General features: G+C 36.5%; 1 protein-coding gene across 7 annotated transcripts in view; it reads right to left on the bottom strand.

Annotated features, from left to right (window-relative positions):
* LOC123874877 (guanine nucleotide exchange factor DBS-like) overlaps positions 1–20,917 on the bottom strand; it is a 125,383-nt gene that overhangs the window by 70,479 nt on the left and 33,987 nt on the right. For 6 of the 7 annotated variants that reach the window (XR_006798028.1, XR_006798032.1, XM_045920465.1 and 3 more), the window contains exons 2-3: positions 2,247–2,448; positions 694–784 (exon numbers count right to left, since the gene is read on the bottom strand). Coding sequence is in view for 5 of the 7 variants with exons in the window: in XM_045920465.1 (XP_045776421.1) it covers positions 694–784; positions 2,247–2,448 (293 nt within the window). In the remaining 2 variants the exon portion in view is untranslated. Of the gene's footprint in view, positions 1–693; positions 785–2,246; positions 2,449–19,933; positions 20,032–20,917 lie in introns of those variants that run through there. The other variant, XM_045920433.1, reaches the window with a different exon arrangement.

Genomic DNA, 20,917 nt, shown 5'->3' with positions numbered 1-20,917 from the left:
ATTTTTACGATAAGAAAGATGTCGTTTTACTGGAATAGCAATTTCCCACATAATTGACATCCGACTGAAGAACAAATTCACCAGAGGTGTTTCTTGTCATTCAATAAATTGCTTGCTTGCTTCAATAAATTCAATAAAAAAGCTCAAATTTTTTTTACACTATTTTCCCTATCATTGAATTTAGCAATGTTGCATCACGCAACTCTCATAATAATTTATCTAAACTTTTTATTGGTTTTAACTTTACCTACGTCTTTGTAATCATTTGGAATTTTTCGGAACAAAAAATACAATATAGTCAAACAAAAATATCATAATGACCCATAAGGCCATAACATATTTTGGCCTCATCTATTTATTAACGCTCGACCCAAAAAGCGGGGTGTTATAAGTTTGACGTGTGTATCTGTGTATATATCCGTGTACCTGTCTGTGGCATCGTAGCTCTTAAATGAATGAACCAATTTTAATTTAGTTTTTTTGTTTGAAAGGTGGCTGGCTTAATCGAGTGTTCTTAGCTATAATCCAAGAAAATCGGTTCAGCCGTTTGAAAGCTATTTACTTTTTAGAGAGAGAGAGTTATATTATTATAGGTTAGCGCCTGTATAATTATAATAATCAGATAAGTTAGCTAAAAATCAAAGACAAGAAAGATTTTTAAGCTAAATATAGCGAAACAAACTTGAAACTTACCGATATTCGAAGTAACACAGCTTTAACAGAATTCCATCTATCTTTTCTTCGGTCGACTATTATGTGGAACCCCATTTCTGCTTCCAATAATCTGAAAACAAGGAAACAACAAATCTTCACTTCAGTTTATACTTATTAACCCCCGACCCAAAAAGAGGGGTGTTATAAGTTTGACGTGTGTATCTGTGTGTCTGTGTATCTGTGTATCTGTGTATCTGTGTATCTGTCTGTGGCATCGTAGCGCCTAAACGAATGAACCGATTTTAATTTAGATTTTTTTTGTTTGAAAGGTGGCTTGATCGAGAGTGTTCTTAGCTATAATCTAAAAAAATTGGTTCAGCCGTTTAGGGGTTATCAGCTCTTTTCTAGTTTTCTTGTAGAAAAGAAGGTTAGATAACCGTTAGGTTCATAATATTATGTCAATAGACAAATGTCAAGCTGTCAAGATGGACGTTGCCTAAATACATAATTATTTATTTGAAAATGATGTTTTGAAAAACTCAGATACTTTGGAATTTGGATCGTCGGGGGTGTTATAAATTTTTAATTTACACTTGTAGCTATTATGATTAATACCAATGTGTGTCTTAAAATGTCTGTACCTTAAATACCTATGTGGTACTTTTTCTGAACCGGTCTTGACGAAATGTGGCGTAGAAATATCTGGAGACGTATACATACTCATACAAGTAATCTCGTACTTTCTTTTAAACCAGAAGTCACGGACGTATTGTATGTAGTATACAGAATTTGTATGAAGAATTTTTTTTACACTGTCTCAGTATTCTGCTGGTTCCACGTAACGGTCTTTCACACCCCGCGTGCTAGTTACGTCCATTATGATGGATGCAATTCTAATAGTTTTCTCTTTCGTGCGAATTATTGAACTTAAGCACAGTTTATCAACCATGTTGTTATTGTAAAGCAACAATCGTCGATCGTTTCTTTTTGTTACGATGTCTTCGAGATGAAATCTCATTTAATTTTATTAGTAACAGCCAACAGGTTTCCGTTTAGCCATGATTTCACTTCATACTTTTATTCTGATTGGATTTTAAATTCTAATAGTTTGTGAATTTTACCTACTTTTCCAAGGAAAGAATAGGATAGGCGGCTAAGCAACAACGATTTACAAACGTCATATCCTTCACTAAGTCACGTCTAGAATATATCTACATAACGAGGTATGCATTTTCGCCTGAGATGGCCTAGATAAAATCTCTGAGATCAACCCAAATCAAACTTAGTAAAATCAGCACACTTCTTGAAGTACCTAAAACTGCAGCAAGCTGCACCCTTCCTCGCTGTTACTTCCGTAAACAACGAGGTCAAGCTTGCTGTTTAGCAAGCCTGACCAATGCAAGATTCAATGGCGTTCTGCTACATATGCATTAGAGTACGTCTTCTCTGCTGTTATGCTCTTGACAGAACAGTTACATGCTTCTCAATTCCTCTCTGATGGCTGCTTTTCTAGTGGACGTCCATCGCAGGCCTCACTTGGTCGGCCCATCTCATGGGTATTAATGAGGTAGAGGTATGGTTAGAGTACTTACGAGGGCACAGAGGTGAGGTAGAGTAGAAGGCGGCGGTACTCGGCGGCGGTGAGCATGTGGAAGTTGTTGTTGTCGGGGAAGGTGACCAGCGGGCGGTGGTCGCGCGCCAGTCCACCCGTGGCCAGCACATACTGCGGCAAGAGAAGCTCGCCCACGCTGCGCCCCTCCTCGTTGTCGCTGCCGCAGCCGTCGCATTCTGCTTCTGTAACAAGAGATAGAGATTGTTATTCTAAGTTCTTCTTCTCAATTGGAAAGCCTGTTTTCGATCTATCTCCATTCTCCTTTGATTCCGTTCATAGGAGACCAGAAGATAGGCAATGGCACCTTGGCTAGTGTCCCGACCATTAAACAAGAAGCTTTCGAAGGCGGAAGAATTAATAACACAAAAAAATTCGATTAGATTGTCAGGAAGAGGTTCACAGTTCACACTCGAAAATATAAAGCGAATTCGGTCATCAGTCGAGCAGTTGGGAAAATTCAATCAGTATGCACCGTTGCATTTGAAAACTGTCTGGAGTTATAACGAACGTGTAGCGACAGCGAAACTTTATGTGATTTCATAAAATTGACTTAAATTTTATTCCGTTTCCATTCCAAGTCCTTCTTGATATAACATACAAAATATAGGTACCCAAATTTCTTTCCGAATTCACCGACTGTCACTTACAAGTAGTAGGTACTTAAGCGATTCGGAGAAATTGGAAAGCAAATAAACTCACATAATTGGACATGTTGCAATTGGAATGGAAATGATGCAAAACTGTGTAAAATGAAACTGAAATAACGAAAGCAATACCCTATCTAATATTATAAGACAATAATGCAAGGGGGTTCTAATTTTTAAATTGAGAGTAGGTACCCAATTAAAAATTATGAATTCTGATTGTCTTGGTCGGGTCTGGTGAGAGCAATCGGGCGGCTTTCAGTAGGTAATCAGTATAGTTATCGCTCTTTATATGTCAAATAATTCCTAATACCTAATGTATCAGAGAACAAAGCAAATAGGCTAATCAGAGCTTAGTTCGGTAGATTTGTACAACGCAGGTTAAATGTATGTACTTAATCAGTGTGTGTCTGTCATGTTTGTATTTAAAGTGTTTACCAGAAGGAGGAAGCTGGTTTTGCAATTCAAACGAGTGTGAAAGCTGTCGTTTATAAGCCTACAAACTCGAGAATTAAAGACAATTTAAATACCTACAAATTGACTGTTGCATAACTGTCGGAAGTCGTTTGTTAATTATTTCAGAAGATGTTGAGCGTAAAGTCTTCAGATTAGGTACTACCGAAACAAAATAAAAGTGTTAAAATAAGCACTAACGCCTTTTGTTTTATAAGTTTCCATATCGAAGATGGCGAGGTATCATAATGATGAAGGTACTAGGTAGGTACCTACGTAGACTGGTTTTCAGTGAAAAATAGCAAAAAGTGAAACAAAGAACGCGGCGATGAAAAGCACCTCATTGGCTGGAAGCTTCGCTTCTCTTTGGTGCCCTACGCGGGCTACGACATATCACGGCTTCTTAGGGTTCCGTACCTCAAACTGAAAAACGGAACTCTTATAGAATCACTTTGTTGTTTGTCTGTCTGTTTCGCCGTCTGTCGTATCTGTCAATAAAACCTATAGGATACTTCCCCCTATCCTAGAATCATGAAATTTGGCTGGTAGGTAGGCCTTATAGCAGATATAAACCCGTTACATCACAAAAAAATAATTAAAATATGTTCATGGACAAATAATTAATTAGTATTTTCACAAAGATAACTCTACCAAGTTGGGTATCTTTACTTGTACATTCTAAAACAGATTTTATTTATTTATTTTTATGCATAACAGTATTTGATTTATAGTGCAAAATGTCAAAAAAATACCCGAGTACGGAACTCTAGGTGCGCGAGTTTGACTCGAACTTGGGCGGTTTTTTTTTTCACAGACATTTCGCTGTCAAGGGCAAATTTGTAATGGAATAAAAAAAAACATAAAAGCATCTGAAAACTACTGGTGCAATATTGTACACTTCCAACTATGATCAAACTAATTCAAATACACACCTAGCCTTCTAATAATAAAAATAAATAGAACACAGTCAATATAGAGCTTTTATTTAGCACCAGATTAGTGTGCACTAATATGCACAAGTATTCACCTGAAGCCAGAGAACATATTCTGCCGAGTGCTTCAAAGCGCACCCACTTTAGCGGTAGCGGCCTTCAAAGCGCACTAGTATAACCCTGACCCTGACATTCATGAAATGTTGAACTCTCGGCTTTGCTTTAATTAATCTGCGTATTTTTATTTATAAACACGCTATGCAGTGCCACTTTTAGGGTTCATATTTAAAAAGTCAGTCTTAATTATTATTCAAACGTTGATTTTAAGTCAATAAGTTCGTTCCCATAAGGAACTGTGAAATCATTATCATCATTATCAACCGATAGACGTCCACTGCTGGACATAAGCACACATAAGTCTTTTGTAGAGATTTCCTCACGCCACGCCACGGCCACTTCAGCTTCGCAACTTGGCGAGCTATGTATGTCTGCGGATCTTCTCATTTCTGATCACGTAGAGAAACTCCAAGCATTTGTAGGTACAATGTTGAGCATTGAGGAATGATTATTATTACTAAACTAACTTCTAAGTACCTATGTAATTTTTGCAAAATTAGCACATCTGCTTCACGGATTAAACCAAAACTCATCCGCTTTATACTATTTTTCCCCTCATGTATGAGGTATGACCCCTTTTAACGAAATTGAATCTCATCCTTGTGCTATGACCGACGGTTCCGGAAACATCCGACTAATGTGTATGAAACATGCGACCAGCCCTTTATTGCTCCAATCCACTCAAATGCGCTCATTATACATTCCGTCGTCGGTTTGTATGTGGACTTTTATTGCCGACTGTAATGCTCTCACTCACTGAAAGTCACGAAAAAAATATTAACGTAGCCCAAAAAATTACTACAAGAAACGAAAAGAAACGTGTGTGGTAATCATAACCAAGCTGAGAAAAGGATAAATAAATGGTCGACACTGTGTAACGAATAGGTATAGCAAAACGAAAGGATCCAATTGAAGAACTGTCCGTAGACTTTGGATGCATAGTAGACACTAAAAGTCATCGAAATGCCTTTGAGAGTTAGTACCTAATCAGCTAGGTACATAATAGTTCAATGTTTGAGAAGTTTCTCAATAGAGCAACCTTCTCCCAACTACACTCAACAAAAATATCATACTCGAGACTCCAAACCGACTATCCAACTATTTAGCCCAGATAATAATAAAAATCTAAATACCCTACATAACAGTGTAGTAGGTCGGAACTCGGGACGCGTCGTGCCAACTCGACTAATGAACCCCGGACGGGTCGGGTATAGGTTGACAGAAAACCAGACGTGACTAAAAGCCGTATTCATAATTTTTAAACAAAACAAAATGTTCGGGGGGACGTATAGCGGGGTTTTATCTGAAGATTTCAAAGTATTAGTCTAGGACGCAGGTAAAACATACGCAACGCCTATTCAGTATCATGTAACAAAGACCACAAATATTTGGCTCCGATTTTAGGTCAGACGGCACAACCACAAAAGCCTACTTTGTGAGCGATTTAACAATAACGAATACGTGCCGAATCATTACGAATTTCCATAGACGAAGTTGAGAGAAGCAATTCTGCTCGTTTCATCTATGTTACAGTTAAATATGGCAGTCAAAATAAACTTAAGTTTAGCAGGCTATACTTAGGTATATCATCAAACGATTATGAAAAGATAATATTACACTCTATGTTTATTTTAAGATTTGTTACAGAATTATGTTCAAAATGCCTTAATTGATTATATTGATTTCATCTTTTATCCGCCTAAACTTAACATCATCCTAAACCCAATGGTTTGTTAATTATTTATTAGTATAGTTTGGACAACCGCGATAAATTACAAGAGCTCTATTTATTATATTATGCTTTATCAGGTCAAATTCAGTCCATTACGCTCACTCCACGCAGTCTTGTCTATCCTGATCCTAGAGTGTTTAAATAAAGCGTGAAGTCAGTTAAGCCTGGTAATCTTAAGTGTACCATCAAGACTAACATTTTCATCATCATCACAATCAACCCATCACCGGCCCACTACTGACCATGGGTCTCCTCCCAGAATGAGTAAGGTTTGGCCTAAGTTCACCATACTGGCCAGGTGCGGATTGGTAGACTTCTCCATAATGGTCACACCTTTCAGAGCATTATGGAGATCTTTTCCCTTCCTTTTTTCCTTCGCCGATAAAGAAAGTGATGCCTATATAATTGCTTAAAACCAACATAACTCCGAAGAGTTAGAGGTGCGTGCCCGGAATCGAACCCCCGAAATTCCGAATAGGAGAACTACAACAACTATTATAATTCAGTCCATTATGCCGACTCCACGCAGTCTTGCCTATCTTAATCCTAGAGTATTTTTATAAAGCGTGAAGACAGTTAAGTTAAGCCCAAGGTTAAGCCGGGTAATCTTAAGTGTACCATCAACACTAACATTATACATATACCACATACAAAATCGATAGCCCATCAGGCATACCTACATGTCCATTGGCCCGAGTCGAGCGTCTAGTAACAAAAGATTCAATTTCCCGTCGAGCCCACACAACCCCATAGCTATATAGGAACTAGAAGCCATATTTAGAACTTGCATGGTTCTACTAAGGCTATCTATGTTCTGTTCTATACTTAGGCGTACCATAATTGCTTCAGTGAACACGACTCAGACACTATACAATCCGATTACTTACTTTCTAAAGCATACTACATAGTATTTAAAAATAATAAACATTAGTTACATTATGTTCAAGAAATATGCGAAGTGAAACAGTTAGATTTAAAACTTTTAGAGGCCTTGGATAAAATTGGCAGTCAGTGGGTACTGTCGACGAAAACTAGAATATTACAATTCATGGCAGGACTATCTACCCCATCGAATATAATTAACAGAGCTCTCTCCGTCACTTACTCCATACAATCGTAGTTCCCATTTCATTTGAATATTAAGCAACCAAAGTCCATGAAATTTTGCAGACATAGTCTAGAAACTAATATCTGTGTCTGTGGTGTTTTAGATTTTTCTAAAAATATGTAGTTTTAAAATTACAGGGGCTCAAAGATTTGTATTTTTCTTTAAAAAAAGGCCCAACTTTGTGCTCGTTTTTCTAGACAACGAAGCAATTTAATGAAATTTGGAAAAACCACAGACCTAGAAAATTTAATGAATATTATGTAGTAAAAAAATTATCGTTATATATTTTATATTGTTATAATTATGTGGGAACTACGAAAACCAGAAATTACACTCAGAAATCTTGAAAATTTCGTGCTGTCTCGATTTGTGCAAGCGGGGTGGTGAAGTGCGGGGGACGACACGTGAAACTGACAGAAACGGACAGTCTAAACACACGGGCCACATTTAGACTGCACCCGACTCCAAACTTGTCGATAGGTCTAACTAAATACATTTCAACTTGCGTTAGACGTATGCGTTACCTACTCAGACGTTGCCTGTAGATAAAAATATGTCTCATGTTTGCTGGCAATAGCGTATGCATCAAACCCTGCAAGTTGCAACTCTCTTGCAACCTATTCCTCACGCAATACGCACAGCTTTAATATTATAATTTTTGACAATGTATACTATATGTAATGCCATATCACAGGTCACTCTCTGATTTATTGCTAACAATTTACTTCCAAATGCAAAGAAATCTAAGTGTGTTGAATTCACACTGCCCAATACCAGGACCTTAAATGACATAAATTCATTGATAAATAATCATATGTTGAAAATAAAGGAGAACCCCGTGTTTCTCGGTATAATGTTAGATGCAAAGCTTCTATGGAACACCCACATATCAACACTTGATGGTAAACTCAGCTCTGCTGCTTACACTGTTAGAAAAATTCGACAGGTACTGACGTGGAAACTGCAAAAATTGTATATTTTGCCTATTTTCACTGTATTATGTCTTACGGACTCTTGCTATGAGATAAAGCGGTAGATATTGAGAAAAAAATGTATTACAGAAAAGGACAGGACGTGCAATTTATAATTTAAAACCGCGCGCTGCCATACATTAAAAATATAAGGAAATAAGTACCTTATCTATTATCTTATAGTAGCTTCTAAACATATTTACAACTAGCTAATGCCCGCAGCTTCGCTCGCGTGGATTTAGGTTTTTAAAAATCCCGATCCTTTCATTTCCCAGAACAAAAGTTGCCTCTCCGTAATAGCCCGTCCCCGGGATGCAACTTGTTTCTGTATCACGTAAGAATATTTAAACGGATTATCCTTTTCAAATCCCGAGGGATCACCAGGATTTAGGAATGCAATTTCTTACAGCATCAGGGTTGAGGTCAACGACAAAGTGTTTACTTGGTATAGATACCTTCAATATCAATTAATAATCGACACTTTTTAAATCCCATTAGCTTTAGTAGTCAGGTCCCCTGCAACATCAGGATTGAGGAGTTGGAATCCAAATTTTTTATTGAACAATGTCGCAAACTTTCTTTATCGATTAAAAAAACTACCCAAAATTACGCAGTTAGGTTACCTGCCAAATTTCATGGTTTTGAGTCAACGGGAAGTACCCTAGAGGTTTTCTTGACACACACGACAGACAGAGAGATAGACAACAAAGTGATCCTATAAGAGTTCCGTTTTTCATTTTGAGGTACGAAACCCTAGAAAACGTAGGAACGGCATTCCGAACCAGTGGTAAATTTTTCTGACCATCCAAAAACACTTTGAAGTTTACCTAAAAGTTTACAGGAATAAAAATTTATCATTGTATTCCATTCCATTTCATTCTATTCCATTCTGTTCAAAGATAAATAGATAATAAAAATATTTGTCACCGAAACAATAATTTACGATACATCGACCAATATCAATTTTACTGATGACAATCTGACTATTACCAAAGTGAACGACTACTATAATATCTATTATATACGACTAACATAATATGTATTATAAATTGTGTGCCGTTTGCATTCTCACTAGGTTCTCATTAAGTTTGTTTTATTTGGTTAAACTTTCTGGCATTTATATTGTTATGACGTTTAATTGGCAAACAGTCTGTTTATTGGCTGAAACTCAAAAATTCAGCCAATCACAACAAAGAAAATATTGTAATAATGATTGATGCAGCTTTCTGTAATTGAAAACAAAATATTTGACATTAACTTGAATGTGACAGTGTTTTCCGAATAGGGTTGCCAGAGGCCCCGTATTTTACTGGTTACCCCGTATGTCAGGATAGAGAAACCGGTAATTATGAAAATAAAATACGGGGCAAATAAAACTAAATATTTTTAGGGTTCCGTAACTCAAAAGCAAAAAAAACTCTTATAGGATCACTTCGTTGTCTATCAGTCTGTCTGTCTTTCCGTCTGTCCGTCTGTCCATCTGTCCTTCTATCCGTCTGTCATGTGTTCATGAACAAATATTAGTATTTTCAATTTTCAAAGTAAGATAACTACATATATCAAGTGGGTTATCATATGAAAGGGCTTTACCTGTTCATTCTAAAACAGATTTTTATTTATTTTTATGCATATTTTTTTAATGCATAACAGTTTTTGATTTCTCGTGTAAAATGTCGAAAAAAATACCCGAATCGGAACCCTCGGTGCGTGAGTCTGACTCGCACTTGGCTGGCGAAACCGAACACTGACGTTATGTCCAGTAGAAAGAATATTTTCCTTTTGCGGCAATGCGTAGCCGAAACCCACTCGATATTGATCATGGTCGTAGCCAAGGCGGCGGGGCTTGGTTTGAGGATGTTAGCCTTTTTTTATACAAGTTAGCCCGTGACTTTAATCTTTTCTAGTGGTAAGTGATGATGCAGTCTAATTTCTTGGCCGTTAGGGCCATACTAACCATATAACTAGCCATGACCGAAGCCTCCCACCAGACCAGAAATTTAGAAATGGCGACTGCGCCTGGGAAGCCGTCAAAAACCTAAGCCTAAAATAATACTTACACTATTTCTTGCATTTGCTTACCAATTTTTTTTCGGAAATATATCAAACATTTCGCGCTCACTTCACTCGCGCTTTGAATTTGTATTACTTGGTGTAAGCCCCGCAATTTCGTTTGCATGAATTTAGAGTTTTAAAAATTCCGTGGGGGATTTTCCGGGCTAAAAAGTTTATGTCTGGGATGCAAGTTACCTCTGAATAGTAAGTACCAAAATTTTGGTAAAGAAGATGGGCCGTGAAAGGGTAACAAATAGATAGGCAAATAGATATACTGTCGTATTTGTAATATTAGTATGGATAGGGAGCTTTAAAAATAAAATCTTGCTATGGCTAAACTCGTTTCCCTTTCACTTTAATTCTTTCTGTAATTGAACCAAAAACACTTACGCTCACTCCGCTCGCGCTTTTTTATTGTTGTATTTTATCTCACTGTCAAATTGAAAGGCGAAATTCCACTAACCAGGTAATTAGCCCATAAAGTTGAGCGAATGTTTTTTTCCTCATGACAGGATTCAGTTCCGGCCCTGATAAAACCTCTCCCGAAATCGATTCCTGGCTACGGCCATAGTATTGATACTGTGAAGGTGGAATTACAAGTTAAATGTAAATTTAAGTTAAAATGCAAAGATTGTATGCATGAAATGTATAACATTTTGCTTTACAAAACTAGAGTTTTTAAAAGCTATTTAAATAAATAAATCTTTTATTTAAAATCACATTGCAAACACAGTTCACCAATCAAGACACGGCAACATACAGAGAAAAAATACAAAACTTACAAATAAACTGAAATATCTAAATAGGCTTTCCATGCATTTCAGAGAGAACCACCGCCTATTTCTTCAAATACTTCAAATTTTTAAATTTCTTCAAATCTAAACCCCGTATTTTTGATGGTGGTAGCCTGTAAATCAAAAAGAGGCAGGTGGCAACCCTACTTGCCACATGACATTACAGAATGAAAAATTGTTTTCATTACTCGGTATGCCTACTGCCATAGTTTCACAGAAAGTGTGACGGTAGTTGTGACCTCTGATTGGTCGACTCTCTTTCACTATTTGCTAAAATTGATGATTGCAACAACAATTTTTTCTTTTTTGTAATCAAAAACAGAACACGGACGTCATACAGGTTGACTAATTGCAATCATTTCTGACCGGCTAACATTGTTCCGCTAGTGGCTCAAACTCACTGTCGCAGCAAGAACATGGTAAATTCAGCCAATCACAGCAATTAGAATTGGTTATCACAAATGCACCGATCTAGGAACCGAGAATACACGAACCAGGGCAGATAGAGATGAGAACAATAATATCATACGTAGGAAATCGACGGGGGATCGTTGACAATGATCCTCTTAAAGTCAGAAAAAGTCAGGTATCAGGCCTATAAATCAATTACATATTTACTAAGTTACTAAAATAATAGGTAGATACTAGATAGGTAAAATGAATTAGAAAAAATTCACAGGGGTCTACGCTAAAAACAACAGTTTCAGCGAAATCACTGCCACTTTATATCTAGTTTCCATTGGCGATGAAAAGCGTTAGATCGCGCATCTAGGCGAGCGACGTCAAAATCGGAACTCGGACCGGATGCGAGGCTTCATTCAACTGATACAATTCACAGAGCCAGAGTACAGGTAAATGACGTCAGCTCTTCCCTGTTCTCTAAAATTTAATACATCCCAGTAGGTGAGATCGTGCCTATCTTGCAGATAGTTAGTTACTTATGCATTCTCAATTAATGCAGTCTCCGGCGATTTGTTTGAATATTTAGGATATTGCAAAAAGTAGAGTAGATGAAACACTATCCTCCTTCTGTTACACTTGAGTAAAAAGAATAACAGGCTTAGTTGATGCTGCTGTATCACGAAGAATTGAATTTGTGTCTAAAATCGAGACATTATTTTCGCATTTAAAAAAAAATAGATATACTTAACATGCTTGCGCTTGACTGCACTCACATTAAATAGCAGGTGATAATGCAGCCTAAAGTGAAGGGCCTACCTGGGTCCCTATTAATTCTTCTTTTGAAGTTACTGCATTATAGTGTATAGGTACCTAGCTAGCGGAGAAAACGGAAGTCGGATGGGCATGTCATATTCTAGTGTTGCGTATAAAAAAACGAGGAGATAAATATGAAATTTAATTAGGTCTGATAAAAAAAGAAAGGCAAGGACTTAGGCGTTTATCCATGTGGGTACCTAAAGGCTGATCTTACTGATTTCAAAGATCAAAGTAACAAAGCGGTCGACGTCGAAGATAAAAAGGTGTGCTTAGATAATAAAACTAAAATATAAGATACCGTGGGAAAAGGAGCAGTTGTTTAATTAATTTATCCAATACCCACGGAAATTAACAAAGCATCCAAAAAAATCAATAAAGAAACGAGTTTTGATGAATCATTTAGTTATTATTTAGAGTTCATTAACACCAAATATTAACAGGAGGATTTTCACAGCAATAATATGCAAACCTCTGTAAGTGCGTCCATACTTCTACTATGTTTAATATGAATATCAAAAAAAGTAATCAAGCAGGCGGTGCAATTTTTCTTAAGTGATTACCACCGATTACTGATAGAATAAACAGATATTTGCAGAGCAGAGAAATTGGCAGTGCGGATTGGATTGTTAAGGATTTTGCTTATCCGACCTTTGAATAGCCCCATGTCAAAAGTGAGGAAACTCGGCTGAAGGAAGGATTGCCTCGTGGTCATACCAGATTGTCACCGTCCGCACGGTGTGTCATTTGGTAGTTAGGCACATTAAATGAGGGTAAAAAATAATTTGATATTTTACATCATTCATTGGCATCACGTAAAAAAACAGTCTGGACAAAATATAGCGGGGATATTTCTGCATACAGGTGTATGGTTGTATTGGATTATTCTTTTGTATATCTTTTAAAGCGAAAGATTGGATCGCCAATGTAAGGCGACAAACCCCTCCGCCTTACTTCGTACCATCAAATAGATCGACAATTTACCCACTACGCAGGTTCAAGGTCCAACGTATACCTATCAAAGCATCAAATAAAAAGTACATACATAAAACAAAGATCAAATGCGTTATGATCTCGGTGATTCAGTGTAATGAGCTCAATAAATATCTCCGGCGACATAATTTCCGAGCGAATTGCTCGATGTTTATTGCGCCGAGGCAATTTTCTGTATCGAGGATCATTGTTACTGTTTTATGACTTACATCTTTTACGATATTGCTTTTTTACAGTTTCTATCAAAGATCGCTTCTAAGTTCTATTATATAACAATCTTTGAAGTTCCTATATATTTGGTTTTCCTATTACTGAGTACCAATAACAATAATAAATAATCAATGCAACATTGATGTATGAGGAATCTCTACAATCTAACCTAAATAAAATATGTATTGGGCTAGTTAGTATTTCTTTTGCTCTAACCATAACTTACAAATTATCTTGTATATAAAATTTAAGTAAATATTATATGGATTAACAGAATTTAAACTAAAAATCAAAACATTTTCCGCGGGCACTACATAATATGATATCATTTTATTTAGTCTCACAATTTTAGTTCATAAGGTAAGATTATAAATTCGTAGTTTTACTCAAAGGAAGAAAATGGTTACGGCAATGATATGTGGGAGTTACAATGAAAAATCATGGACACTCAAGAGGTCATTCACGTCTTTTTTAGGTCAAAAATCTAGATTTTATTGATTTATGAAAGGATTTCCATACAAGATTATCGAAACAAGGTAAAAAGAAAAACGGTAAAATATTTCAAGTAGAAATGACGAGATATGTGTTAAAGCGTAACTGTGGTAGATATATTATTATTATTTATTATTATTATTATTAGCATGGTATTAGGTTTTGCATTTTATTTTGAACAAAAATCTTGAAAAAGTTACTAATCAAGTATGAAATTGATCAATTGATAAACGTTTTACTGTAAAAAATAATTTGATCAAAATATGCAACAAAAAAACGTACGTTAATGATAACGTTATTCATTACATTACCAGCTCATCGAAAACAAATCCAAATATCCAAAACTAAGATCAAAACACTTATCCTGTTAGGTACTTATCCAAAGCTTTCAACATAAAGCGTACACTAAAAATTCAAATTTTCGAAAACCAGACGATACCCTTGTAATTTCGACACTGTTATCAATGTTAACGATGTATTTGTATCGCTTTACACTGGATATAAGTTAAGAATTTAATACGGAGTCGCGCACTGGCGCTTGATGTAACTGGACGCGTATATTGTGCGATCGCTAAACCGGTTTCACAGCGTCGCTGCACTCATGCGTATTTGCGCGGTGAACAGTGTGCCTGATAGTGAGTAGGGTGACAATGAATAATAATGACCCGGATGAGTCCGACGAATCGGAGTGTTCATTGGAGTCGAGTGCGGTAGGATGTTCAATGAACGTAGAGGAGAACGTGGATATGACAGCAACCAATACTGATAAAAGACCGTACAAAAGAAATCGAGAGGGGGATAAAGAAGAAATGTGGACGACTGTGGGAAGGAAAGGTAAACGTTTTGCTCGAGCCGAAGCAGGCGAACCAATACCAGAGGACAGATACGAAATATGCATGACAGGTTCTGAACAACTTCCAAAACAGTTCAAATTGGCAAAATTATTGCAAACTGCGAAGATTCAGCATGTGACTCGGATCAAATATATAAACTCATACAAAGTTCTGATACAATTTAATAATGAGGACAGTGCAGAGGAGTTTATTAACTCAAAAACATTTCAAGAAATGGGATATAAGATGTATAAAACTATGGAAATGACACACACATATGGAGTAATAAAAGACATAGATTTGGAGTATACGGATGAAGAAATTTTAGAAAGTCTTAGTTGTAACATTCAAATACTTGGAATAAAAAGATTAAAACGCAGAAATAGATCTGATGGAAAATGGGAAATTTGCGAAAAAATGAGAATATGTTTCAAAGGATCCAGTTTACCGCCTCACGTGAAAATTTTTGATACCATAGCAGAAGTGTCCCCATACATGTATCCTGTGACACAGTGCTCACGTTGCTGGAGATTCGGCCATTCTACCAAAATCTGTCCTTCTTATAAAATCGTTTGCCCAAAATGTGGAGATAACCATCCAAACTGTACGAAAACCACATTCAAATGTAACAATTGTGGAGGAAAACACATGGCCATGGCCAGAATTTGTCCAATACGGTGTAAAGAGAAACGGATCCGAGAACTGATGATTGAGTTTGGTGTTTCATATAAAAAAGCGATAACTTTATATGTTCCTCCAAGTCCCCCACCAAAACCGGAGCCTGTATTTATTGAAGAAGACTTTCCGAAGCCTAACAAAGAATATCAAGATGAATCAGGTCAATCCGACCCTTCTGCGGGAAAAAAATCTTATGCTGAAGCAACCAAGAAAACAGGTTCAAAGGAAAAAAAGAAGAAGAAAAAAGAACAAAGAAGTATTTTTGAAGACATTAACTGGGATGAAGAGTCTGAGACAAGTGAAAGAATGGAAACAAATGAACAGGAAGAGGAACATTCTAATCAAGGGGAAACAACTGAGAAGAAAGAAGATATTACTTGGAAAGCATTGCTCAAAAAATTGAAAGAGAAAATTCTTGAAAGAAATCTGACATGGGAGGAAAAAATAAAAACTTGCTGGAAGATTTTATACAGTGGGATTGTATCTATGGTTGTAAAATATCTCGCAGATTGGCCGGGTTTTAAGTTCTTCAACCTTAATGGCCCCTAGCAACACTAAGCATTCTTTAAATGTGATCCAGTGGAACGCGCAAAGCCTCCACCCCAAACTGACGGAATTCGATTTATTGCTAAATCAGGAAAAAATTCATGTTGCTATTATAAGTGAAACTTGGCTTAGCTTAGAAAAAAATCTCCACATTAGCGGCTATAATATTTTTAGGTCTGATCGCACTGATGGTTTTGGAGGAGTAGCTATTTTGACACATAGGTCACTAAAAGTTCAGCAACAATATTGTACCATTTCTAATACAAGTATAGAAATACTAGCTATCAAAATTTTTAACTGTGAAGAGGTCGAGAATGTAGTGTCCATATATTGCCCACCGTCGATCAATACAACTCTTCAAGATTGGGATGAAATTTTTTCAAAATTTACACACAAAACAATTATTGCAGGAGATTTTAATGGGCACCATAGTAACTGGTCAAGCAAAACAGATACTAGGGGTAATCAGATATTTGACTCGACATTAGAACATAACTTTGTATCTCTTAACGATGGAAATTATACACGTATTAAGCTTGTGAACGGGTCAACCCAGAGAACATCCCCCGATATATCATTCGTATCGGAGGATATTGCAATCAAATTTAATTGGAAGGTACTTAGCGAAAATCTTGGAAGTGACCACCTAATTGTGAAAATGAAATTAGACATAATAAATCAATCATCTCACATCAAAAAGAATAGAAATTTTAAAAAAGCTGATTGGACAACTTATAAAAATACTATAGAACAAAAACTTGCTGATTTCCATCTTCCTTTAGATAATCAAAATGCTTACGATGATTTTATAAATATTATAAACTTGGCAGCGGAAGTGGCTATTCCTTACAGTGTGATCCCAGAGAACCCATTACGATCTGAAAAATTTAAGCCAAAACCATATTGGACACCACTTATCTCACGGTCAATAGCACAGAGAAGAATGGCCTTAGCGACATTCAGAAGAAACCCAACTCCAGAGAATTTACGTAACCTACAAGAAAAAATCAGGTCTTCTCAACGAGCGATTAGAAATGGTAAATTTAAATCGTGGCAACGTTTTTGTGATAGTATAGATGAAGTATCTACCACTAACGAAATGTGGATGCGTATGAAGTGGTTCAAAGGATATAAAACAATGACGCCCACCATTGACAGTGAGACATCCAATAATTTATTATGCTCCTTGGCTCCAGACTTTGTAGTTCCAGACATGCCAATATTTAAATCTAATAACCCTAAATTAAGGTCACCAATTTCGGCACATGAATTACATAACAGTTTAAAACGCTCAGACACAGCGCCGGGGGTAGATTTAATCTCATATTCTATGATATTCAATTTACCAGACGCAGGGAAAAAGATACTTGTTAGTCTTTACAATCGCTTCTTGACTCAAAGTTTTGTACCAATACAATGGAGAAAAGTTAAAATTGTTCCTGTGCCGAAACCTGGTCGAGATAATAGATCAGCAGCTGGCTTTAGACCTATTGCATTAATATCTTGTGTCTGCAAAAGTCTGCATACCATTCTTACTCGTAGATTAGATTGGTTTTTAGAAAAAAATGATCATTTCTCTCAGGAGACTATAGGATTTAGAAGATCTCGGTCAAGTTATGACAATTTAGTTAGATTGATAACTCGCATTCAAATAGGTTTTACGAAGGGAATGCCTACAGCAGGTTGTTTTGTTGATATTGACAATGCTTATAATAATGTTAATGTAACCAGTTTGTTGAATATAGTAGATAACCACGGGGTAGGTTCAATTATATGTAAATACTTGTGGGAATATTTACGAGAAAGGGAATTGAATATTTATTTAAGTAATGACTTAAAAGTTTGCCGTACTACTGCTTTAGGACTAGCACAAGGTGACCCGCTGTCCCCATTATTATTTAACCTAGCTACTAGTAAAATTTGCCTATCCATACAAAATGTATACATCTCTCAATATGCTGACGATTTTGTCATTTATAGTTCTAACAAGAATGTTGACCTAGCGATAAATAATATACAATCAGTGTTAAATTACTTTTCTAAATTTATAGAAGAACTTGGCCTCAACATCTCTCATAAAAAAACAAAACTGTGTATTTTTAGCAAGGGCAAACGAAGATCTGAACTTAATGTAAATTTAGTCAGTCATGATCATGATATTCAACAAGTTGACAGTGTCAAATATCTGGGAATGTGGCTTGACAGGAGTTTAAAATGGGGTAGACATATAAACGAGACAAGAGATAAAACGCTCAAATTCTTAAATATTTTCAAAGTTTTAGCTGGCAGTAAATGGGGGGTTCATCCGAAACACCTTAGGCGGCTGTTTATATCAGTTATACGAAGTAGACTTGATTATGGAAGTTTTTTATACGATAATAGTATTAATAGTCATTTGAGCAAACTAGAAAAAGTACAGAATCAGGCTATGCGAGTCATTGGAGGCTTCATCAAGTCCACACCAATCCATGTCATGCAGAGTGAATTATGTCTTCAGCCTTTACCTATCCGTCGAAAATATTTGGCGGGTAAGTTCTGGCTGAAGTCTAGATCTTTTGAAAATAACATCACTATAGAAGTTTTAAAGTCACTTAATGACATGTGTAATAATGTATATTGGAGAAACAAAAAACTACCGTTGCTAATCATAGTCCATGAAAAGTTAAAACAACATTCTATCAAATCCACTAAAAAACTTCAAATTCATTGTCTCCCTACATGGATTGGTAGTTTCGATTTGTCAAAGATTATCACTACGACTATAGAGGGATTAAATAGGCCCAAAAGAAAATTTAATAGATTGAACATGATCAATTATTGTGAAAAACTTCTTTACGATAGATATAATTCATTTTATAAATTGTATACTGATGGCTCTAAAGATGTGGCAGGTTCAGGAGCGGCGATCTTTGACCCTCAGGCAGAAATCAGCATGAAATTCAAAATTGAATCGAATATCAATATTATGCACACTGAGCTGATTGCAATATCTGAATGCCTGTCTTATATATTGTCACTTGAGGGTGATAAGTTTGTGATTTTATCAGACTCAAAGAGCGCCCTTCTACATTTGGCTCGGCTAACCTCGAATATTCGAGGATACCCGATAGCCTATGACATCTTAGACTCCATATGCAAAATTAACAACAATAATAAAACTGTCATAATTCAATGGTTACCCTCCCACGTAGGAATCATGGGCAACGAGGAAGCAGACACGGCAGCCAAACGTGCCATCAGCGATGGTATACCCTATAACTGTATACCACTACCAAATGAAATTTTGATAAAATTTAAACAGGAATGTGTAGTAGAATGGCAAGAATATTTTGACGAAAGGTCTCGGGTTAAAGGCATATGGTATAAAACAATAGTGTGTCAGCTCCCTCGATGTCCATGGTTCGCAGAGTCCAAGTTTAAAAGGGCAGAGATTATAACTCTGTTAAGACTTCGGTCCGGGCACATCCCATCAAATAAATTCAAATTTATGGTGAAAAGGTCGTCCACACAAAATTGTATTGAATGTGGAAACACACAAGTGGACGACGTTTTTCACCTTTTGATGGAGTGTGCACGGAACGGGTCGGAGCGGCCGCGCGTCCTTAAAAACAACTACAGCGTGGGTATGTGCAATACTATATTAGCTGCCCCGCTGGCCAGGGACGTGCGGTCGCTTCTTAAAATGTGTTAATATTGTTGTAATATATATATGATTTGTGTTTTTTTTTTTGATTGTTATGTTTTATGTACGCATTATAATTGTTAATTGTAGAACCTACGGGGGTGACATAGTCTTCTTAGACTAAAACCCCACCAAAAAAATAAAGAAAAAAAAAAAAAAAAAAAAAAAAGAATTTAATACGAAATTCGGTAAATATATACTTAAAGTACACTTGCCTAATTTCTGGCTTTTTATAAAGAAGTTAAGCCGCATGTGCGCAAGCGCAAGCCGGTAGTTTATCGGACACATCTCACGTGCCGCTCGCTCCGAGCGTTCTCGTACATTTAAATCGGTATTCGGTATACCACAGTTGATACGGTTTCTTCCCTCATTCACCGACACTTCACACCATTTACCACCTACAGACATGGCAACTTCCAACGTGATTCCAACTCGACAATGATGTTGATTTTTCTAAAAATGCTTACAAATTATATCGTATACCTATCAGCTCGAAGAAATTGTCCAATGAAGCAATTAGTCTTTATTATATTATTTTTAGTCTTTCTTAATTATAGAGATGCATTGTTCACGTGTGAATAGGGTGTTTACGTTGATACTGAACCAATAGCTTCATCATCATGAATACTTTTTGCTCATTAGTAAGTTGGTAAGACCTAACACAGTCACAGGCGATAGATGACGATTTTTGCAGATGTATAAGTTAGTTTGGTTTGCAAAATGATCCGTTTTTTATAGACTAGCGTTTGGCTGCAATCAGACTTGCTGGCAAGTGGTGATGCAATCTTAGATGGAGCGCGCTTGCTTAGAAGATGCCTATTCACTCTCAACTTGGAGGTACCCATATTGAAATTGGAGTGGAAGACTGAACTCTCACTTCACCAAAAATAAATTATCTTATTTATTGGATGAAATAATATGGTAGCAGCCGACTTGTTGGCACGTCTGTAAGGGATAATTCAGGCTCACGATTAACAACACATAACAGGTGTACAACAAATAACAGGTGTTCAACTATCAAGCCTCGACTCTCATACAATTTAGCACACCACCGTTACCGTTAGTCATTACAACTTTTTAAATCTTCCGTAAAACGCGATTTTGGTAAGAATCTGAATTGATTTTTCGCATCGTTTACCTTTCTGATTGGTTTTTGTATTTTGTGGTCTCGTTTATCTTTAAAGTGAAAAGTGTTAACT

The sequence above is a fragment of the Maniola jurtina genome, chromosome 2 (genome assembly GCF_905333055.1).
Source record: "Maniola jurtina chromosome 2, ilManJurt1.1, whole genome shotgun sequence".
In the NCBI taxonomy this organism is placed as follows: Eukaryota; Metazoa; Arthropoda; class Insecta; order Lepidoptera; family Nymphalidae; genus Maniola; species Maniola jurtina.
The sequence above is the reverse complement of the archived record's forward strand: the minus strand, read 5'-3'. Positions and strand labels throughout refer to the sequence as shown.